Source organism: Microcaecilia unicolor, chromosome 12 (genome assembly GCF_901765095.1).
Source record: "Microcaecilia unicolor chromosome 12, aMicUni1.1, whole genome shotgun sequence".
NCBI lineage: Eukaryota > Metazoa > Chordata > Amphibia > Gymnophiona > Siphonopidae > Microcaecilia > Microcaecilia unicolor.
The window spans coordinates 48,700,502-48,725,596 of NC_044042.1; the positions used below are offsets into that span (position 1 = coordinate 48,700,502).

At 42.8% G+C, this 25,095-nt stretch overlaps 1 protein-coding gene across 1 annotated transcript in view; it reads right to left on the reverse strand.

Moving 5' to 3' along the window:
• The window catches only part of DSCAML1 (DS cell adhesion molecule like 1), a 465,245-nt gene that overhangs the window by 43,024 nt on the left and 397,126 nt on the right, over positions 1-25,095 (reverse strand). Inside the window, 5 exon segments of the mRNA XM_030221589.1 lie at positions 612-765; positions 9,368-9,507; positions 16,872-17,027; positions 17,675-17,821; positions 20,262-20,502. Coding sequence (XP_030077449.1) covers positions 612-765; positions 9,368-9,507; positions 16,872-17,027; positions 17,675-17,821; positions 20,262-20,502 — 838 coding nt within the window.

Below are 25,095 nucleotides of genomic sequence, written 5' to 3' on the forward strand. Positions count from 1 at the left end.
CAGAAGTGTCTTATAGCCACATCAATGTATTTAAAAAAACAAATTTATAATTAAATAGCACTTAACAACTGAACAGGAACGAAGTGCTCTCTGTGAGTTGTTTACCTGAAGAGACTTGGGGGTCTTACATGTGACGACACCTTCTTCCCAACACACAGGATGCTGTCAGTTTGCAATCTCCTCCCCCCACCATCTCATCATGAAAACATAACAAAAAAGCAGATTCAAACCTTTCCGTGTTCAATCCCCCCCCCCCCAACCTGTTCTGTTGTTTCCTAAATGAAAGTATGAGGCCTAAGTTCAGGGCTTGTTCAGCAAATAACTCTTTCACACAACACAGGAAGAGCTGAAATGTACCATGTTCCATATACCATGTTCTGATTGGTGATTTCTTGACTGCGACTTATAGTACAGTATCACTAAGCCTCTGTACCTCTTGGGGATATAGCACAGGCCCTCTGAAAATACTCTAGAACTAGCTAATATTGAATAACAGCCCTCCAGAACTTATAGCTGAGAAAAAAGTGTTGACCTCAGCAAAGAGAGGGCGAAGTGCAAAGCAGTGCACAATGAAGTTCACAGGAAGGATAGAAGAGGTGCAGCGTACCTACCTTTTCCAGCAGGCTCAATGGTGACCTTCTCACTGATGTTGCCACGGCCAGCTGAAGTAACAGCAGCCACCCAGAATGTGTACTTCTGTCCACGGGTTAAGTGTGCGATACGGTAGAATAGGAGTTCTGGGCTCGTCTCATACTCACTGGGGGCCTGCAGAAAGGCAAAAACCATCAATCCACAAGCACAGAAAACATACAGTCTGGTCAATAGCCAAAGGAATATCTGGATAATTGCCACAGTTGTCTGGATATTTCTCTTAGCAGTGTGCACTGCTTGGGCGTCTTTAAAAGGCCAGATGGAGGCCACATCTTTAAAATTCATGTTCTAGCAATGCTAACCTCATGCATCGTGGGACTGACATTTTTTTTTTATTGAAGATTTTTGGATAGAACAAACAATCAGTGCTTACAGTTAAAATGGTACGACTAGACACTAATAGCGCTATCCAATTCCCACCCCTTCCTCCTTCCCATCCCATCATAACACAAAATCCAAGGGTGGCTCACCCCCGCCCCCAGAAGAGCCCGTATTCTGGCCAGTGAGTCAGACAGGTAGTGCTATCAGCTGTGGAGCATCGAGATCCACTCCCGAGAGGGATCTCCAAGGCGGTATATTTGTCCCATTGTTTGTGAAATTGCACAATTTGCCCAGATTGAATAGCTGTCAATTTAAACATCTGGTACAGGTGGATCCATCATGTGGACGACCTTCACCATCAGGGGTGGGAGGGGGCTATTCCAGGCTGCTGCCAGTGTGATTTTTCCCGCTGCTAACAAAGCGGAGGCTAAGTGGTGTGTGGCAGGTTGGACCCCAATAGTCTGAAGTGTAGGAGGCAATGGTCCGCTGTGGCTGGATAGTCTGTACCTATAATTTGGCAAAGCAATTCTGTCCAATAGGCCTTTATTTGGGGACAAGACCACCATATATGAAACATATCCCCCACCACTATACATACTCTCAAGCAATGGCCAGATGATCCCTGCTTATACATTTTTGCTAATCTATTTGGGGGGGGGGGGGTATAGTACCATCAAATAAAGCAATTTGTATCCATTTTCAACTAAAGATCTAGAGACAGAAACCTTCAACATATAACCAAAAGCCCTCTCCCAACTCTTCAAATCGTGGCTGACCCCCAGGTCCCACTCCCATTGTTGCCTATATCTCAGGATAGGGGTCTGATAAGACAATAGTGCAGCATATAAGCGAGAAACACATCCTTTGGAATTCCCACCCCAAAGTGCACTTTCTAGTGCCCTGTCCTCCAGGACCAATTCCTCCTTAGCTCTGTGGTAGATATAATCCCATATCCACCTATAGTGAAACTGGTGGGCTGAAGTTTTTTTAAAAAGCTGTTTCTATGCTGACTTGCTCAGATATACTTGAGTAGTACAGACTACAGGATAGGGATGTGTGTTCACTGGCCCATATTCAGTTTCATCTTTGTATGCACAAATATTCAGCTGGCAGCAATCAGCGTTTTGCTGACCGCTGCTGGTGCCATATCTGGAAATTCAATGAAGGGCCAAGCCCGAGCTCCGGTACTGAATTTCCGGGTATACAGAGCAAGAGAAAACATAGCCGATTAAGTGCAATATAACTGGCTATGAAAAGAAACCTAAAGATAATTATCTTAACCGGTTAAGGGACTCTTATCAAGCTGTGTCAGCGGCTCCAGATGCAGCAATGCCAACAAAGCTCATTCACTTTGAATGGGCTCCATTAGAATTGCTGCGCGGGAACCGCTAGCGCGGCTTGATAAAAGAAGCCTTAGGTGCCAAATATCAACATTTAACCAGTTAAGTGCTGACTCCGTCCCCAGAGCACCAACATAATAGCCGGTTTCAGTTTGGGTGCTAACCGGGCGTTTTCAGCAAGCATATCTGGTTAGGTACCACTGAAAATGCCAGGGAAGGCAATTTGAATGTCCAGGAACCTCTCCTGGCCGTTTAAATTAGGATGAATATCAGGCCCTATATTTTTAGCATATCCATATTTAGGCATTGACAAGGGCACCGTGGTCCGTTCAAGCTTGGGATAGACAAGAGTTCTTTAGTAATAGACCCGACTCAAACGCTTGCATCAGGGGTCAAAACAGAGAAATGTGTGTGTTTAAAAATTACATAGGAATCTTGTAACTCATGTAGTCAGTGGACCGATTGCCCCCACTGGGCCCTCGTTTGGCCGGCGGTAGTCTCAATTTACTGTTCAGTAAGTCTGGCGTCATTTTCTTTATCTGTAACCTACTACTCCACTGCCAACTCCATACTCCGTTCCTTTTATCTTATGTACCATATGCCTGGAATAGACTTCCTGAGCCGGTACGTCAAGATCCATCTCTGGCCATCTTCAATCTAGGCTAAAAGCCCATCTTTTGATGCTGCTTTTAACTCCTATTCCCTATTCTCACTTGTTCAATATCCATGTCTGTTTTATCATTCCCACCTTAGCAATTTCTTCCTTATTTGTCCTGTTTGTCTGTCCTGATTAGATTGTAAGCTCTTTCGAGCAGGGACTGTCTCTACATGTTCAAGTGTACAGCGCTGCGTATGTCTAGTAGCGCTATAGAAATGATATGTAGTAGTAGTAGGATTTTCCCTACTTATATGTGTACATGCCAGCAAGCATCTGTATAAGAGCCATATTTCAGACAATTATATATGTAAGTGCAATCAATTAAGGAGCAAAACTCTGAAAGATAAATTTTGAGGGGGCTGGTATTCAGTGAGGGATCCTACTTGGATATCTCCAGTTGACCAGTTGATCCATGGATTTACAGCAGCATGCAACCTTGGATTAACTATTAAGCAAAAGAAGCAGGTGCTTAGGGCACCAATGAAGGGGGCACCACAGAGTTTTTCCCCCTAGCTATCATGCCTTTTCACTGCTATCTGCACAACCCATTATCCTACGTGAGTTTCAGTGTTTTTCTAATCATTAGAAATATATAAGATGTTTTGTTTTGTACAATAATGATATTTCTCAGTACTTATTGAGTCTTAATGTCTTTTTCAGTTAAGCAATGGAAGGGCCGAGGGGCACCACTGCTGGACTGTGCTTAGGGCATCAGTTGGCCTTAATTCATCCCTGGCAGCACGTAACTGGAAAGGGCCACTGAAAATCCAAGGAGGCCACCACAGCACTATTCAGTTAGAGCTGGAGTGTTCTTGGGATGGAGTAGGGGCAGAGACAGGAGTTACCTGGGTACCGCCGATATTCAGTGGCGGTACCCGGATGACTTAGGACAGCAAAAATGCTGTGTCGGTACCTTAATAGGGACAAGCACTGAATATGTGGTCACAATTCAGCCAGCAGCGGTCAGCATTTAAAAACCACCGATGGCTGTGGGCTGAATATTACACCCTCACATTTTAAAGCTTGTAGAACAGGAGTGGGCAACCCAGTCCTTGAGGGAAGCAACCCTGTTGGGTTTTCAAGATTTCCCCAATGAATATGCATAAATTTTACAAAAGTATATATTCAACCGTTACTAATACGGTTGATGTATTAGTAACGGTTGAATATATACTTTTGTAAAATTTAGGTTATAATTGAGAAGAATTAATTGTATTAACCGATAAATAGAGTGCTGTGACCAGAAGTGTTAGTTAATACAATGAATATGCATGAGATCTGTTTGCATACAAAGGAGGCAGTGCATGCAAATGGATCTCATGCATATTCGTTGAGGAAATCCTGAAGACCCAATAGGATTGCGGCCCTCAAGGGCTGAGGTTGCCCACCCCTGTTATAGAAAGTACCAGGGTGTTAAACACAATTATCCCCCTCCCCCCCAGCACTTGTTTCAAGTGCCGGCCCAAACGAGCACTTTGCAGAAATATATGTGTGCCTTGGAGGACATTTTTCAAAATACAGGTCTATTAGTATTATAAAACAGGATATACACATATAACTTTGTGGCCTGCCCAAACCATGTTCCACACACAGCCCCTTTGAACTGAGATATCCCAGGCTATCTACACATGTAAATAGTGGCATTCTGAGATCACCATTTACACACTTATGTAATCTAATGTGCAAATGCTGTTCAGTGCTTCTAAAATGATGTGCTAAATGTTACAATCACGGACAATTACTCTGTGTCAGGAGACTGCAATGTGACATGGGAAATTAACAATGTCAAGGAAAGAGGAGTAATTTCAGTAGCCACTGCCTGTCTTGACCTTTCGCCCCCCCTTCCATCCTGTCCTCACCTTCTTACAGATTGGGATAGAATTGCCAATGCACATTCAGTGTTAACACAGCTCAAGTCCAGCTCAGTCTGAGTCTGCAGATGGGGCTCATTGATCCTCCAGAAACTCAAGAGTGTCCTATTTTACTTTCTGTCAATGCTAATGTAGTGTTTTTATCCAAACCACTATACCAACATGCTGAACAAATATTACCCGACCCCTCCCAACCTGCATTGCTCTAAAATGACCGTTAATGCCCCCTGTTCCCTTGATCTCCAGGACTCAAGAAAGGGGATAAAACCCCACAGAAAACAGACCTTGCTGTGCAACATTTTTGTGTTTTTAAGCAAATGACAGTTTTGACAAGTGGCCAAGCAAATGATATTGGATCCCAGCGGTTGTACCAGCTGCCTGGGTGAAAAGATGCAGTTGCCTTGGAAACAAGGAGCTCAGATATTGAAATGAAGCAGAGATGGAGCATTTGATAAGCAGGGTGTGCCTGGCAGCCCCCTTCCACAGCACAAGCACAGCCAAGATTTACTTATATTATAAGAGATGTTTTAGAAAAGGACTCATCAGTGACTTCACTGCGGCAGAGAATGTCATGTGCATTGGGCATGAATGCTGAAATAATGGGGTTCACGAGTTGGCTCTATGAACTGACCTAGATGCAGATGAGCAGGAGAGAGAAACAGCCCAGACTTGTCTCCTCTCCTAAAGTACTCCTCATGCCAAACAGGAGCAATCTGCCAAATACAGACAGCAAAAAAAAGTAGAACGGTGGTGTTCTTCTCGCTAATATTAAGGGTTACGGAAAAGGAAGTACCCAGTTAGTCCCACTACACAAACCTCACTGTACACAATATTGTAAAAGTGCGAAAACATCTATTTTAGCTCCTCTATCTGCTGCCCCTTTACTGCCACCCTGTCCAAGCTCCACTCCCATATTCCTCCCAGTGGGCTGATAGGTCCAAGGCCCTCCCTGCTTTCAAGATTTAGAGGAGAAAAACTACCAAAGATCCTGAAAAGTCTAGAAAAGCTATATGATCAGGACATTACGTATTGAGAGCACCAACTTATTAAGTAGCATTATTCCTGAATCCATGAGTGTACAGTGCATATACTGTAACTTTCTCGTGGGCATCTTTCTGTTAGGAGACCCGCTGCACTGCATGAGAGCGGTATGAGTTCTATGCGCCTGTTATGGCTGGCAACTGACCCCTGGTGACGCTCAGGTGAGCGAAACACAGACCATGTAGGGTCGAAGGCGTTTGTGGTTTCGCATTTTGGATGCAACCTGTTGGATTTCAATATATTGCAATTAGTTGGACACGGACTGTGAAAACAAAGAGCGAGTGAAGCGGCCCAATTGAGTCAACGGTGAAAAATAATTTTGAGGAATTTGGAGGTTGTCGTGAATGGACAGTAATCATTTGCATAGGGGTGATTCAACCCTAAGGATATATGCCTTGCATTGGAGAACTGTTGAGATAAACGTAGATTTTTTTTTATTTACCATCTTGTGAGACATAGAACTGTGGTGACGAGTATAAAGACTCTTATTTTTCAAAAAATATTTTTTCACAAACCGTGCCATGTGAAAACATTTGTTATATGTGTTTGTTTAAGATGCTATATTTATATATGATATGGGTAATATGTATGTAGGTATAGTGAGAGTGTGCATGGAGTGTGAGAATAATATGGCTGATTTTTAATATTACATATTATATAATGTATTTGTGGTAAATGATTTATAATAAAGATATTATAACATGTATGGTTGCAATGAGATTTGATGTGATGTAACTTTCTCTTTAAGAACACCTTTACACTGTATGCAAACCAGTTGGTCTCATTCTCTTCTCACTATGCCAGTTGCTCTTTTATTTGTATAGAGAAGCATTTTCAAAAGGATGTCCAAGTCAGAATGTCCACAACGAACGTCCATCTCACATGTATCTTTGAACAGGATGCAGCCTGTTTGAAAATACGTGAGATGGATGTCCATGTGCTGGAAACTTCCAGCATGAGCATCCATTTTACAAACTGAAACATCCAAATTTTGAACAGGGGAAAACAAGGGACATGGACGTCTGTATGACAGCATTTTTAGAAAATGGCCACACGGGCGTCCATGCAGAGCAGAGGGTCAGACTAGTGGATAGTGAAGTGGACACAGGTTCATAGTAACATATTAAATGACGGCAGATAAAGACCTGTATGGTCCATCTAGTCTGCCCAACAAGATAAACTCATTTTACATGGTATGTGATACTTTATATGTATACCCGACTTTGATTTGTCCTTGCCATTCTCAGGGCACAGACCGTAGAAGACTGCCCAGCACTCTTCTACTAAAAGTTCTGAAGCTAACATCGAAGCCCTCGAAGCCCCTTAAAATTTACACTCAAGCCCATCCCTATCTATTCAGTCACGATCAGGGCATAGACTGTAGAAGTCTGCCCAGCATTGGTTTTGCTTCCCAGTTACCGGCGTTGCCACCCAATCTCCGCTAAGATTTCATGGGTCCATTCCTTCAAAACAGGATTCCTTTGTGTTTATCCCATGCATATTTGAATTCCATTACCGTTTTCATCTCCACGACCTCCTGAGTTTTCATCTCCATCACCTCCCGAGGGAGGGCATGCCATGTATCCACCACCCTCTCCGTGAAAAAATCCCACATTAACTCTTATTTTGTAATTGTGAGCCTTCCAGGAACAGAAAAATATATACACTACTTCAATAGCCTTCAGGCTTGCAGGTGTCTCATATATTTAGGTACAGTAGGGTATTTTTGTGTTTCTGGAGGGCTCACAAAAAAAAAAAGGAGACCTGTTTTCTACTCGTTTAATACCCTTAATACCTGAAGCTGTCAGAGTCTGGTATCCCCTTCTCGTTTCACTTTCAGGGGAGAGGGTGGGGGACAATAACCACTGTGGGGTTAAGGAGATGTCATGTCTTAATCCTTCCAGTGGGCAGCTGCTCAATGAAAGCACTTTTCTGTAGCCTGGATGTTCCTGAAACAGGTCTAAATAAGGATGTCCTTTTTAGATATGGACGTTTCTTCTCCTTCAGTTATTGCTGTTGAAAATACAGATTTGAGGCCCTCCCTAGAGCCGCCCAGAACAGGCCCCTTTACTATTTGGATCTACTGTAGTGCTGGACACCCCTATTCCATCTTTGCAAAATCAGGATTTGGACGTTTCAAGCACATGGATGTCCATTTCGGTCTTTTGAGACATCCATATGCTTCAAAAATGAGCACCATAGTTTTAGTTTTTGGATGCTTTTGGTCACTGCGTCAGGCCCACTTGGAGGGTTTCACAGCAGAGATCTGAAATTGTGAACAGACTTTTCCTGAAAAAGACCAAAGTCACCACACATATTGATCTTGATTGCAGACAGCGATACCATTTACTGGGCTAGACTGGAAGGGTCCGATGATATGCATGAGTTTCTGGAAATCCTGCACAACATTGCCTGCAAGTCCTATCACCTGTATGCAAAGAGGCCTCAAAACTGATGCATTTTCCTGAAGGTCTCAATAATATTTCATTTATATTATACAGCATACTGTGCATTTTACAAGACTAAGCATAATGAGGAGTATTTGATTATTACCTACTGTTTCTCCTCTCAGGATTTATTGTGTTGGAGAGTTTCTAAGCATTTTCCTGTAGAGCATTAAAGACATATCCCCCACCCCCCTGATATTCAGCGCTATTTAACTAGCCAAGAATGGCTCCTGCCCAGTTAAATAGTGTTTAACTGGCTAACCACGAATATTCAGCACTGGCTGGCTAAGTTTAGCTGGCAAATCGGATCGTATAAATAGCAGTCCTATCTTTGCCCACTATTAACTTAACCAGCCAGCGTTGAATATTCGCTTAGCCAGTTAAGTTAGAGCTGGCCACAAAACCCCCTGGGTATTCAATCCTAGTCGCCAGAAATGGCCCGGCATTGAATATCCAGGTTGAGCACCAGCGTCGAGTGGACAGTATGTTACCCAACACCGGCTGAAAATTGCCCGTATTATTCTTCTGTAGAGCAGTGACAAACTTTTCTAGACAGCTATTTTACAAGGGGAATTTCCAGGGCTGCCAAGAGGGGGGGGGGGGGGGGGCAAGAATCCTCAGGCCTGGCCCCCAAGGGATTTTAATATAATTTATATTCTGCTCTTATCCAGATTGTGTACCCAGAATAGGATGTTGTACCTTACACCATGAAAATGCTTAGATAATACTGTATCTCATTTTCTTTTGCTTTCCTTATTTAATAAGATCAGGTGAAAGCCAAATATGACTCAAATCCTTCCTAGCTGTATCCTAACTCAGATAGGAGCACCAAGAGGGTGTCTCAGCTGCCAAGACTAATAACATCACAGCAAAGGCCCTGCCACTGAGAATTATACAGCAAAGCTCCGGGAATGGATGTACAGACCCCTGCCCCCCAATTCCCAAATTGCCCACACACATGCAGGGGACACAACCAGAGTTGCAGTATGATTACATATTGCTGGCCCTCCTTAAATCTTCCTTTCATGATCAACTCACCGGTTGTCCTGAACCCGGGCTGGAACAGAAAATGGTGTACTTTCGGATGATACCATTCGGTTTGGAAGGGGAAAGCCAGGATACTACCACGCTGCTAGCTGATGAAGGAACAGCTTTAATTCCAGCAGGAGGGCCTGGAACTAGAGGAGAATTTATTTGGGTCAGTGTTAAAGCAAACAAGGCCTGCCAAGGTGGTAAGAGCAGTGCAGCGGCTCCGAGTGTCTGAGCCAGCACTTGTGGTGCCTAAGTGTTTCATGCACTGTGTATAGAACAAGTTATGAAAGAATGTGAGAAAAACACACATGAAAATGAGTAAAAGTGATATAAGCACCAGAAGGAAACCAACCCCTCAACAGTTAAGTACAGTACTAATGAAACGACTATTTTGTTATAAGACTTAAGCAATTTCTTAAATTTTTACATTTGATGTTACTGTTTAAAAGATTTCACTTATATTCATATGGAATTGGAAGGTTTTTCTGAGCCGATGATGGAGAGTAGACCATATAGGATTATCTTTGGAGTTGAGGCTTTTTTCCTTCCTTTTTTCCTCAGATCTTTGACAGTTTGTTGTCACTGTTTTTTTTGAATGAATATATATTTGTGGATCACTTTTTTGTTATTGTTTCTTGGGAAAAATATTAATTCCAGGGTTAAAACTGAGAAGCATTTTTAGAGTGGAAGGTGTTTTGCTGTGGTGTCCCCATGTCCTTCCTTTATATTTCTGTTTGAGGTAAAGGAGACTGGCAGTAATAGGGCTGGGGGGGGGGGGGTCTCAGAGGGCTCTGGGGTCAGCAGTATTAAAAGCAGGGGATCTCAAAGAGAGATAAGAAATTGGCCGTAATAGAGCTGGGGGTCTCAGACAGAAAACATAAGACTAGGACATACTGGGTCAGACCAATGGTCCATCTAGCACAGAATCCTGCTTTCAACAGTGGCAAATCCAAGCCACAAGTACCTGGCAGAAACCCAGTTACTAGTACCATTCCATGCAACCAATCCCGGGGCAAGCAGTGGCTTCCCCCATGTCTATCTCAATAACAGACTATGGATTTTTTTTTCCAGGAACTTGTCCAAACCTTTTTTAAATCCAGATAGGATAACTGCTGTTACCACATCCTCTGGCAAAGAGTTCCAGAGCTTAACTATTCTTTCAGTGAAAAACTATTTCTCCTTATTTGTTTTAAAAGTATTTCCATGTCATTTCATTGATGTCCCCTGGTCTTTGTACTTTTTGAAAGATTGAAAAATCGATTCACTTTTACCTGTTCTACAGCATTCAGGATTTGGTAGACCTCAATCATATCCCCCCTCAGCTGTCTCTTTTCCAAGCTGAACAGCCCTAACCTCTTTAGCCTTTCCTCATATGAGAGGAGTTCCAAGATCTTGGCAGGAGGAATCCTTATATTTATGAGCTAAGATGGCACTTAAGGCGATTTAGGGGATGGTCCTTGAGACAGCCTGGATAGGCGAAACATGATCATGTTGGACGTTGAGTCTACTATTTGACTGATACTGTATACAGTTTTAAAATGAGTATTCTCCTATTTTGCTAGAAATATTTGGGAAAAATTGAAAATTGATATTTACCAACATTAATATATGTAAAAATCTGATATATACAGCAAAGTTTTTGTTAGAAAAATATTTGAATACAGATGAAGAGGTTGGTGTTTTAAAGTCTTGCAGCACTGAAAGATTGCTCACAAGTTACACGGCTGAGGTTTTCAGAACAAAAGTTTAAAAGGGGGGTTTTTTTTTGGTGTGGGGCAGCATTTGAGATTATGTTATTATAATCCCACGGTGAGAAATTTGCCTGGGACAGAATGCTTGGACATTTGAAGCATGTTAGATGAAACCCCTGAGGAAGCCAGAAAGCATAGTGAAACGGTGGCCTTTGTTGGGATTGAACTAAGATAAGTGCCCAGTCAGCTCACTGCTCATTCTTTGATGATTTTTACAAATTTGAAATTGAATTGCATAGATCACAAAAAGTTACAAAATGACTGTTTAAATGTTATAAATATATAAGTCACTTTTGGCATCACATCATCAAAAATACTTCGGAGTTTTTAAGACCAATGAAACTTGAACCGCTTTAGAGACAAAAGAAAAGGTTATATGAAGTTATTTTTGTCTTGCGGTTTCTGAAATCTTTCTTTTTCCTTAATATGATGTGAAGATCAAAATTCAACTATATTGAATCTCAGTCCTTACTGGATGTTGTGGTTTCACTAATAGTGTGTGACTAAGATTGTCTGCATCATTTGTGGGTCTTGGCGAGAGAATGGGGATCAGTGACTGGGGATCTCTGAGAGAGCTCAGGGATTGGTAGCAATAGGGCTGGGGTCTCAGAGGATGAGGTTGATTTTGCTGTAGTGGGAGAGATGTGAAATATGATTAGGAAGTGAAGGCTTTTTTTTTTTTTTTTTTTAAGTACAGTTGTACACCTTTAGAGAGGGTAATTTTCCAAAAGCTATTTACCTGGGTCCAGTGGTGTAAATTCTATCCAAGTGGCTCCTGTAGTGCAGGGGGGGGGGGGGGGGAGGCCCAAGGAAAAAGGAAGCCCACTTTTCAGCTGCTTCTAGATCTTTGGAGATAGATACCCCTTCACCCATACCCCCTCCCTCTCTGGGGGCCTTTTATGAAATTTCATTCTTAACATGAACTTATGCAACTGCACAGGTAAAAGGGCTTTTTGAAAATTGCCCACCTGGTATATGAATCAAAGTGCACGGGTTTTTCTATATCATGCCCACTTATCTACATTTTGGTAAAGGCATTGCAGGGCTGTGATCAGGTCAGGGGAGGTTAAAACATGCAGAGTTCTGAAGTATGCAAATTTTCATCAGAATAAAGAACCCACACAGGAACAGGTTGCTGTGAGAGTCTTCTTCCTTGTGCAATTTGCATACGGAAAGCACACACACACTTTTGCTTTCCCTTTAAGAAAAAGCACATAGGGGGAGATTCTACATATGGCGTCTAAAAATCGGAGCCGAAATCAGTGCCGACTAAGCGTATTCTCTAATCAATGCCTAGATTGAGGTGCTGATTGTTAACTCAGCGCCTAAAACTACGCACATCCATTTACACCAATGAAAATATGGTGTAGATCTCGGCGTGTAGATTTACGCGCACTGGGCCATATTCTATAACTATGTGTGTAAATTTCAGAATGCCCAGAAACGCCCACTTCCCCACCCATGACCACGCCCCTTTTTGCTTGCACATATTAGAAGTTCAGTGCACTTTGTTACAGAACACGCTTAGGAAGTTGTGTGCATAAATTCTAATTAGTGCCAATTAGTGCTCATTATTGCTTGCTATTAGTGCTCATTACTATTACTACTAATCATTTCTATAATGCTACTAGATGTACTCAGCACTGTACACATTACATACAGATACTTGTTCTGTACCTAGAGAGCTCACAATCTAAGCCATTAGCCTGTTAAGCTTGTAAGTTGCGTGCCGGTGCAAATCTCTAGGCGCACTATATAGAATCTGGAGGATAGTCCAGAACATGCTTGATGAAGCGATCAATGAAATGTAATAAAGTAAATGCATACCCATCAATTTTGTACCAGTGCGGTACAGTTTGAAAACTGTCCTGAATGAATCTGACTCTACATATATTCAGTTTTACCTCTTCCTGCCTATCCTGCCTGGCTTGGTTCTCTCTCTCTCTTTTGAGAAATGCTCATGGTATAGAAGGTGTCGTTGCAGCAAACTCACTCCTGGGGGTATTTCATAATGAAGCTCAAACACAGTGACTGCTAATCCTTCAACTCAGCTCGACAGGCCATGCACAGATAATGCAAAAAAAAAAAAAATGTAAACAGAAATATACAGTAATTCTTACATAGCAAACTGCTGGTTACCATGTGAAGAATGCCTGTCAGAGGAAAGGATCAAAGACCCTACCAATGGTCAGTCTGTGAACCTGCAGCTGGAGGAAGACTGGGGAACTGAGTCAGAACCAAGGAAGGACAGCAAGCAGGGCAGTGAGCTTAGAACTGAGGAAGAAGGGTGTTGAGCCTATGGCAAAGAGGAGTGCCAGAGACAGCTGGGAGGATAAGAGTGATATGAGGGGAGTGTGTGGGGGGTGGGGACTGAGTCTGGAAAGAAGAGTTTGAGCCTGGGACAAGAGTGAATTAGAGGGGGGATTGAGCTTGGGGAGCAGCAAGAGTGATCTGGAGGGGGGGGGGGTAAGGAATTGAGTCTGGGAAGGAGAGTTTGAGCCTGGGGAGGAGCAAAAGAGTTAGGGTGGGGGACTGAGCCTAGGAAAACGGTAAGAGTGAGTTGGGGAGGGGGGAACTGAGCCTGTGGAGAGGTGCAGAAGTGAGCTGAAGGGAATCAAGCACAAGTAATTGGTGTGGTGGGGTGGAAACAGAGTGAGCTGGGGCACCAAATTGCAGGAAGGGGGCAGGAACATGTTGGAGCATCAGGTACAAGATAGAGGGATCAAGCCTAAGGGGGGCGGGGAGGAAGTTGTGAGGAGTCTGAAGCCTGGTTGAGGAGCAGTCAGGCCTTAAGATGCCCTTTTTAGTATTGTTGAGCAAATTCTGCAAATAATCTTACAAATTGTTTCTTTTTATTGCAGTTCAAATGATTATATTGTGCTATTTCGATAAATAAAAAGTACACAGAATTTTGCAAAGAACTTTTCATTTTGTTTGTGCAGAATGCCCCAGGAGTAGTATGTAAAATATGCCTATGGGATGTGGATCTCTGTGCCCAGTGTGCCTCTGCTCCTGATATTTCAACATATTTTAATTCATGAACGTCTTAGAAATTTATACAGTGCGGTTTCTACAGCAGAACAAAATATAAATCTAACTCCATTCCCGAGAGACCTGGAGAAGGAGAACTGTAGACGAGACATTGGTGGCATATGGGGCCTCCTGCAGCCTGTGATCCTACAACTCACTCACTATTATACCTCTCTCGCTGTGATTCCATTATCTTCCTCAGATAGCCAGCACCATGGGGGACACAGTTAACTTTACCCAAAACAAAAGAAGCATGACTACTGGCCTCCTTTGACAGGTTCTGGCTGAGCTGCTGGAGGAACAAAAATCTTGGGTACCACAGAAATCATGACCAAGATTTTCTGCTATCTTTCCCTTTAGATCTGAGAGCATCATAACAATGATATAACACTGAATTCTAGCACAGGTACTTCATGTAGTTACTGCTCTGGATAAAGGGATCATTTTGGGCTAAAGGACAGAGAAATATGTAAGAAAGACCTAACAGAATTTAAAGATCTTTTTAGAGCAGAGTCTTGAACGTGAGTCTTTCCCAATGAGTCCTCAGCCACCTAAGAAAGCAGAACACATGCAGCATACAAATAGGCATGGAGTGCATTACAACTCTGGTGCTTTGCATATTCAGTCTACTATACACAAGAAACTGGGCCAACACTATGTAGAAACAGGCCACATCTTCCATTAAAACTCTGCAGGAATGGGAATGAGGGAAAGAAGTGATATTATGGAAGGACTGTCTAGTAAGGTTTGTCTCTTTGCAGATGATACCAAACTTTGTAATGAGGTAGACACCCTGGAGGGCATGGAAAGCATGTGGAGGGATCTGGCGAAGCTTGAAGAATGGTTCAGCAGTTGACAACTCAGATTTAATGCTAAAAAAATGCAGGGTCATACACTTAGGTTGCAAAAATCAAAGGGAAAGGTATAGTGTAAGGGGAGAAATACTTCTGTTTACAAGAGAAGAGTGAGACTTGGGGGTGATTGTGTCTGATGATCTCAAGGTGGCCAAACAGGTAGAAAATGTGATGATCAAAGCCAGAAGGATGCTCGGGTGCATAAGGAAAGGGATGGCTAGCAGGAAAAAAAAGAGGCGATAGTGTCCTTATGTAAGTCTCTGGTGAGGCCCCAATTCTGGAGATTGCACCTACAAAAAGATATAAACAGAATGGAGTCGGTCCAGAGGGAGGCTACAAAATTAGTCAGTGTTCTCTTTCATAAAGCATTAGGGGACAGACTTAAAGCTCTCAATATGTATACTTTGGAAGAAAGGCGGAAGAGAGGGGATATGAGAGACATTTAAATACCTCTGTGGCATTAATGTACAGGAGATGAGCCTCTTTCAAATGAAAGAAAACTCTGGAATGAGAGGGCACAGGATGAAGTTAAGAGGTTCTAGGCTCTGTAGTAATCTAAGGAAATACCTTTTCACGGAAAGTGTGGTGGACGCGTGGAATCGCCTCTGGTGGAGGTGGTGGAAATGAAGACTTGTGTCTGAATTTAAGAAAGCGTGGGACAGACACGTGGGATCACTTAGGAAAAGGAAGAGATAGTGGTTGTTGTGGATGGGCAGACTGGATGGGCCATTTGGCTCTTATCTGCCATAATGTTTCTATGAAGGGAAGTCCCTGGTTTCTGAATGTGCTACAGACATAGTACCCAGGAGCCTTTGAGAAAGTGTATTTGGGAAGCTCAGGAGCCCAGTCTCTCTAGGGTACATGCAGGGCTGCTGCCCTCAGCCTATTTCAAACCTGCAGAACCTACTTCACTATACAGAAGTAGTATCCTGTTTTCTCTTTAAAAAGATGTATCAAAGAACCACCCTTCCCCTCAAGAAAACCACCAAAGTGCAATGTATAAGACCAAAGCTCTCTGTGAATAACAAATAGGGTGTTTGTTAGGAACTGCTTCAGGTTTGCCTTAAATCAATGACAATAAGAATGATGCAGAGGAGGCCTGTGACATTAATAGGGAAAAAGTAGTATAATGAAAAAGAAGAACCTACTTAAGGTACATACACACACTTTGTGCATTCTCCTGCCCTTCCTGAATGGACATTCTTTCCCTGCAACTAACGGTCAAGAAGAGATTGTCCCAGGGCTAGGCTCATCACCTTCTGAAGGACAGTAGAATGAACGAATCTATGTCATTGCCAATGGATGGGGGAGGGGTATTATTTCCCAAGGCCTGGATCAGGGCTCTCCCAGAATTTCTCAAATTACTATGCTGCTGTGGATTACTAAATACCACAGGGGAAGGGGAACAGGGGGGATGGGCAGGGTGGTTCTTTTGTGACTTCAGCTCATTTTCTAATCCATCCTCGCACCAGGCATTTAAATTGGTCAATTCTGCACAGAAGACATGTCAACAACTGCCACAGTGACAGATTGTGATGTCACAAGGGAACGAGAAGGTGATGATTCCATGATTCAGAAAGTCTTTGGTCAGGCTATCCATGGGAACAGTGAACGGCATAATGATCCTATCTCTAGTTTCTTTCTACATACTTTTGATGCTGGATCTGGGTGATTGATGGCTTCTCTGTCCATGAACTGGAAGGGAAGGAAGCCATCTCTGGATATGAACCTTTCAGTACCAGGCCTTCTTCTGTAAGCATGCCTGCATGGATCATGGTCCTACATATCAGTGACTCATCCCTTCCAGATTTCCATGCGAAGGAGAGGGGAAAGGGATTAGTAGTGAATATATGGCTCTTCCCCAGGTGTACTCACTGTCCTCCTTGGTCTGCAGATAAAGGACGCTGCTGCGCACCCCATCCCCAGCCTGCGTGTATGCCAGCACTTGCACGCTGTAATTGGTAAATTTCTCAAGGCCCTTCAACTCTACGCGCTCCCGCGTGGTAGTCAGATTCTGCATCTCTCCCCATTCTGCAAACAAAGCAGGTGTAAATTTTAGACATCGTCAAGCACAGAAAATCCTCACATAACATGCACTCCCTTCACCCATAGACTTAGCCCCTAAACTGTTTCTCTCACAGGAAAACTCCCTCCACTTCAACCCAAGAGTTAAGCACTTATGCTCCCATTGCCACTGTGCCCACAATCTCTCTCCCATGTACACAATCCTTGCCTATCCTCCCTCATGTAACCAGCTCCTCCTGTACACCCTCTCCTGGTTGTATGTCTCCCATATTCAAAATAATCCCGGTGTTCTCTCCCATGTACACAGCCCCTGAGCACCCTATTCTGGTTACATGATCCCCATGTTCTCTCTTTTCCATGTAGACAGTTCCCACAAGTTTCTTCAACCTGGTTACATGATCCATATGCACTTCCTTTTCCATATACACAATTCCCATATTCCCTCTCTTGTACACATAGTTCTCATACTCTATGGCCTAGCAGGCACAACCATCATTCACAACAGTAGCAGGTATCTTTAGCCTTTACAGGACTGAAGTTGCCCTGTAGGTCTGCTCTGTAGAGGGAGACCTGAAAGCTGAGCACTCTGCATGGGAACCTGGCAAGATGTAAGTGTAGGGGCTGCCTCATCCACTCTCTGCTATGAAACTCACCACCATCCGGGTAGACAGACCAGTAGATAACACGGTATCCTTTCAACACACCATTCAGAGTGCTACGTGGTGGCTCAGACCATGAGATGACAGCCACATCAGAGGTGATGGAGAGCGCTTTCACGTTTTCAGGGGGCTGACTGGGCACTGAAAGAGAATGGAAACATACTCAGGTCTGTGTAGCCACACCCTACACTCTCACCTAACATTCAACACAGATAGCCACATGGGTAGCCACAAACACATTGCAAACAATGAACAATCCCAATCTGCAGTCAACACAGGAAGTGATACAAATGAAGGACAATGAGGCAGAGACAACAGCACTGTCCTGCTTACTCCGTCTCCTGGAGCATGTGGGGCATATGTCTGTGACTACAAGCACGATTTTAAACGTTACAATATTCCCTGTTTACCAAAACCAATCAAAGTAAGCAGAATGGGGCAAACAGATGTCTTCTTCACTTTTAAAAATGCATTTCCTGGGTATGAATAAGCAAACTGTAAATGTTTAATGATTCCTCAGTATATTGTAAGAGGAGAAACAAATTTCCATAAGTTACTAGAAGGTAATTAGATCTCTCGGCCCCCATAAGAAGCAACTTTAATTTTTATGAGCATTTACTAGAGAATATATCATTATAATGATCCCTTTTAAAGGACTGTTATTGTTTCATATTACTTAGGTGTAAAAATATAAGCAGCATGTAATTAGGGCCTGATGATAATAAACTAATACATATTGTCAGTTGGAGCAAAATGAAGGTAATATAATTATGGGAAAGACACCACTGCTTTACCAGGGGTCCCTGAATGCTCCTCCAGGAGTGCTGCAACCACCAGGAAACGAGCCTGCTTTGACAGGCTAACGAGCTCTTTAATTAAGTATGAAAAACTACTGCAGAAAGGCATGAGAAACTTCTTGGTTTCTCGCTTCTCTTCTGGAAAGGATATGGGGGGTGACTGGGACGTCAATCCAGAGCAAGATGTAACCCAAACACAGGAGAAAGCAGCAGGCTCAGAGATTAGAACAGCTTCTCACCTATTCTGTGCCAGTGCTTTCCTGAGGGTTCAATCACTCAAATCCAGTCCTTAGGCAACACAATAGCTATGCCAGTGCACTTCACTGGTAATCCCCACCCCCCCGGCAGAGGGGCCCAAGGAGAAATAGGATCCAGCCACCAATCCTAGATCTCCTGAGGTTGACCTCTTTCTGGGGGCCTTTTCCAAACTTGCCACGAGGGCCCTTGATTTGAACTTATGCCCCTGCAACTCACTCCTGCCCTGCAGTACCCCCTATTCCAGTATAGAGACCCCCCTCATACACAGCTCTGCTGGTGTACCTCACTACTGCCTAGCAATATTCCCTATTCCAGTAACAAGACCCATACATACAGTTCTGCAAATGTATCTCATCTCTGCCCTGCAGCATGCCTGCTATTCCACTACTGAGAAGCTGGCAGGAGTTATAACACAGAAATGGGAGTCCAGGGTCCTGGGGCTGGTTTGTGACGTGTGAGAGGTGGCAGCAGCACACGCTCGGCTGATAAATGGCCAGCTAATATTGAATTGGATAGCGGCTCCTGGAAGATTACAGGGTTCTGCACTCATTAAATAATCATCATTGACTTGTAAATCCACTCTGACATCCCTTTCATTGGGCTACAAATCCACTGTAATTTGGTCTCAAGATCTTCAGCACACAGGCTCAGGTCCCTTTGTTCTTAGGAAGAAAGATGGGTTAAGTTAAAAGGAAAAAAAATGAAATAAAGAGAGGCCCCCATGTAATCCGTCAACCAGGAACAAATTGTAGTCTTTACAGCTTCATACCCAGCTGTTACCAAAAAATGATAGCTCTGTATGTTGGCTCAGATCTGGCGACAATTAGATGTTCCGGTCAGCTAAAGGTGGATGTTGGAGGAGGGCTTGAGGTCCTCTGCTATACACCCCAGATATGCAGACCAGTTTTACTGAGAGACCAGAAAAAAAAAAAGAATCTGAGAAAGGAGGAGGAGGAGGGGGAAAGCAGAAAAGAACAAGAGGCAGAAAGTAGGAGAACACAACAGAAAAGAGGAGGATTGAGAAAAGGAGATGACATGAAAATGTGAAACACTAACGGAAAAGAGCAATATCAGTGGAGACTGAAGAAGCAAGACCAAAAGACAGAAGTCATCTGAATTTCCCACATATACCCTGAATGTAAATTAATGCCTTCTGCTTTTTTTTCCTTTCTCTTATTATTATGTACTACTCTACCATGTAACCTAATCCTCGGTAACACCAAATGTCTACTCTCCTCACACTTCCACTATCCATGATGTATTGTAAGCCACATTGAGCCTGCAAAGAGGTGGGAAAATGTGGGATACAAATGCAATAAATAAATAAATAAATAAATAAATAAATAAATAAGAGGATAGCATGAGAAGTCACAGAATATAATAGAGAGGTAGTGGGGACCACAGGAAAAGAAGGGAGAGAGAAAAGTGGCATGAGACACAACCAGATAAAAGGAGAGGAGGAATGATGCACAGCTGCTGTTCCACTGGCACAGGAGAGTGTGGATGATTCTCCATCACCCACGTACCATCCTCTAGCGTAGTAGCATTGATCTCACTGGAGGAAGGGCCAGTCCCAGCTCGGTTGAAGGCCTGCACCACCACCCCATACTGAGCAAATTTCTTCAGGTTATCCAGGGTATAGACCTCGCTGTCGCCCGTGGCTTTCATTTCCACAATGCTGTACTGCCCATTGCTGCCAGGGCCATTCTCCCGATACCCAATTTGGTATCCACGGATTACTCCATTCTGTAGTTCCTTCTTTGGGGCCTGGAGAAGCAGAACATAGGGACATATTCCAAGTATTAGTCTCCTTGCACACATGTAAGGCAATTTTATAAACAGGGCACCTAGGCAGGAAAGGCACATAAAGGCATATATTGAGTCTATTTTAAACAGGCAACATATGCACCTATATGGCTTTGTTAAGTCACCCAGGGAAATAGAAGCACAAATTTAAACCTGCTCAGACGCAAGTGCAATTGTGTGTGAGTATCTGCAAATAAAAATAGGTACTGTACATAAAATATGTGCAACTAATACACAAGAAAGAATTTTTTCCTGTAAAAATCACTGAAAATTACTTGCTTTACTAAGGAAGAGAAGCAGAGTGGGTGCAAAAACAGATTTTTTAAAATAAAGGTCGGATAAAGTGTGTCTTGCAGATTGGCCACCAACTAGGAGAAGGCTGCTTGGGAGATGTGATTGTTTGAAAGAAAAACGACAAGATGGTTGATGGCCATTGATGTAAGGGCATTTCTCTTGGACTACATGAGATGAAATAGAGATGCTTGTTGTATTCCTTTTAGAGGTCAAACTACATGAGAAGTGATGCCTTGGAGAAAAACATCAGAGCTATGACATTATAGCATTTTCAATATAACAGATACGTGTCTTCTTGTAAATCTGAAGATTTCAACCAAGTGTGTAGTAGGCCATATATAAAAATTATAAGAATAATTACACAGGGCTTTTTAAAAGTTTTGCTTTGGCATAGAGTGACAATAGATTGGGTTTGTTGAATTTTTTGCATTTATATTACCCAGCAATGGGATTTTTCTCCGGTGAACCAGATTTTTTTCACTGTTTCTTTTTTTTTTCTTCCATGCGAATCCAATGATAGCAATGGTGTTCCAGAATTTATAGCAAGTTTAAATTAAAAAAGTATTACTATTAGGAGCGTTTGAGGTTTCGTTTATTGAAAACAATCTTTTTTTTTTTGCACCCACTCTGCTGCTCTTCCTTAGCAAAGCAAATAATTTTCAGTGATTTTTACAGCAAAAAATTATTTCTTGTGTATTGGCTGACAGTTAATTGTGCTGCTTCATTATTTAATGATTATAAAATATGTGCAAACAAAAAAAACAGCACCACGGGCCTTTAAAAATGGAACACAGTTCTTTAATGAATGAGCATTGACAAAAAAGACCTGACACGGGCCGTGTTTCGGTGACTAGCACCTGCGTCAGGGGTCACAGTGATGACGTGGAAAACTTGGGGAATAACTCGAATATATTCCTCTACAATATATTATTCCTTACCCCACGTCTCATATAGTAAAAGCTACAAAGCACCAAGGCACTTTCACTTTCTGTATCCACCGAAACACGGCCCGTGTCGGGTCTTTTTTGTCAAGGCTCATTCATTAAAGAACTGTGTTCCATTTTTAAAGGCCCGTGGTGCTGTTTTTTTTGTTTGGACTTTAGTTTGTACTTCTTTCCCTCTCTTTTGTTATATAAAATATGTGCATACATGCCAATCCAACCCCTGCTATGCTTGCTCTCTAACCCCTGAAATACTTACGCCTATATCATGAAATGTAGGTGCTACATATGTCTCTGTGCTCACTACCTATTAGGATGTGTATTTGTTTGAAGTGATGTGGGAAATGTCAAATGAAAATGACAGGAAAACAGACAAAATTGTGCCTTTTTCCATGTATTGTTAATAGTGCATGCTTTTCGGAAAGAGTGCAAACACTTCTTAGAAAGTGCATATTCTTTCGAACGAGTGCACAGTATTTGCAAAGAGGCTGAGTTCTTTCAAAAGAGTACACACTGCTTCCTGCTAGTGCACACATAGACAAATTATTGTGCATGCACATCTTATCAGAGAAGAACACACTCTTAATAACATTGCTCCCATACAAAAAAAGGCAAAAATCTCCCAAATAAAACAAGCATACTCATATACATGGCAAATGACATAACATGACACTTTCTAGAAGTACCCCAAGGCAATCTTACAAGAGCCCACTTGACGGCATTTAGCTGTTCTACATGCACAAGTCCCTTACAAACTACCCCCAAAATGTGATCCATGAGGACAAACACACACAAGGAGCAGAGCAGGAATTTCCCAAAATTTCCCCATGTTTATATGATAACTTCTCTTCTTTGCCAATGCCAAAATATCACTATGAACTGCTGACCCATTTTTCATAGTGATGTTTTGGCATTGGCAGAGGAGAGGATTGGCTTTATGAAAGTGGCTTAGAAATCTCAAGATGTGTTTTGTCCTGATCTGACAGCAGGTGGTATCAGGAGATGGTGCTGTCCTTGGATATGCATTCGTGGATGATATTGGACAGCCCAGCCTTTGAAGCGTATTCCTCTCCAAGAGTAAAGGCCGTACGTTACTCAGGGGTACTTTTATTAAGGTGTGCTGAAAATGGCCTGCGGTAGTGTAGATGCGTGTTTTGGGAGCGCGCAGAATTATTTTTTAGCGCAACTATAAAAAATGCCTTTTTTTCTTTTTGCCGAAAATGGACGTGCGGTAAAATGAAAATTGCCATACATCCATTTTGGGTCTGAGACCTTACCGCCAGCCATTGACCTAGCGGTAAAGAATCCAGGTAGTAATCACCTACGTGCACCAAATGCCACTTGGCTTATGTCTGCTATGTGTGCCCGAAAATAAAAAATATTTTTCAGACACGCGTATCGGTCGCATGCCAAAAATGAAATTACCGCAAGAGCCACATGGTAGTCGGGCGGTAACTCCATTTTGGCGCACATTGGGTGCACGTAGACACTTATGCAGCTTAGTAAAAGGGCCCCTCAGTCTCTGTGAGCAGGGAGAACATCCACACAAAAAAAAAGAATTGTATTTTCTTAGGGGTCAATGTACAGTAACTGCGGTCAGTGTATTTTTTTTAATGCCAGCCATGGTATCTACAAATAATTATTTATATTCAATACCACTAAACATATAATCACTATCAATAGCTAATCATTATCTAGACAGCAGTGATTTTCAACCACTATCCAAATACTCTACATATTTTACTTTAGACCTGCCATTCTGATTAAAATGTGTGATAAATCACAAACTTCCAAGTTTACGTTCTAGCTTGGGCAAGCAGAAGGCAGACAAATTGTGATAGTTACATGGTGAGGGATGAAGTAAGTATCAGAACCTGGGTTCTTGGCTATGGGGATAAATGTCATCCCCTGCATGGAACTTGGTCTGCAAGCTAATTTTTCAAGCTGCAGTAAAAGGGGGCCTGTGCTGGCGTCAGTCCATGTTTTTGATGCACGCCGAGGCCCCCCTTTTACCACAGCTGTTAAAAGGGTAGTCTTCCTTTTCTGCAGGAAATGGCCATGTGGCAAGTAAAGCACTTGCTGAGTGGCCAGTTCGGGGAGGAGCCATTACTGCCACCCACTGAGGTGGCAGTAAGGGCTCCCGCGTTAACCTGGCAGCGTGCGGCACTGCCCGATTACTGCCGGGTACACCCCGGTGCTACAAAAATAAATATATTGACACTGCGCTGGGGGATGGGAAGTACTGCCAGGCTGCTGCGGTAGTCTGGCGGTACTTCCTGTTTAGTGAGCGGTAAGCCTACAATGGGCTTACCACCGCTTTGTAAAAGGGGCCCTAACTGAGAAATGAAATCCTCGAACCCCCTTCCTAAAACCACATGTCCACTAGTGATCACTAACAGCTACATATGTCACCGACTGTTGGTCACTACTACTAACAGTGCTAACTGCTAACTGATATCACTAAAATTACAGAAGGACACAATTATACTACCAATAACTATCTCAATAACTGCCTTCACTCTATCTAGAAAGTTTCAATAAATTGCCTTAGATTTCAAGACCCTTCTCCTCATTCTATTTGACCTCGTCCTGAACTCCTTGGATTAGGACCCCTTTTACCAAGCTGTGGCAAAAGGAGGCCTACACTGGTGTTGGCACGTGTTTTTGACGCACGCCGAGGCCCTCTTTTACCACAGCAAGTAAAAGGTAGGGTCTTAATTTTTTTCAGAAAATGACCGTGCGGCAAGCGAAGCACTTGCCGTGTGGCCATTTCGGGTGAGAACCCTTACTGCCATCCACTGAGGTGGCGGTAAGGGTGCTAACCTGACAGTAACCGGGCAGCGCATAGCACTGTCTGATTACCACCAGGTACACACCGGCTCTACAAAAATAAAAATATTTTTGTAGCTCTGGATATGATGGCGGGCTGGGGGATGGGAACTACTTCCGGGCTGCTGCAGTAGCCCGGTGGTACTTTCTTTTTATCAAGCAGTAAGCCCAAATTGGGCCTTACCTGGAAATTTCCTTTCCTTTAGTCCTACCAGACCAGTGTAGAACCAATGGACAATATCTGCCATCCAGCCCAAATTGGGCTTACTGCTGCTTTGTAAAAGGGGCCCTTAGAGAGGTAGTTACTAACACGAATTAAAGGAATAATACAATTTTGGTCAAATAATGCACGTTAAATGGGAAATTTTGTATTATTTGTCCTTAGGGTCTACATGATAATTAGCACTAAAATATTATTTGTACTTAGCACGTTTTTACAGTGTAACACGAGCTAAATAATGAGATGCAAAAACATGCAAAGTACCTCATT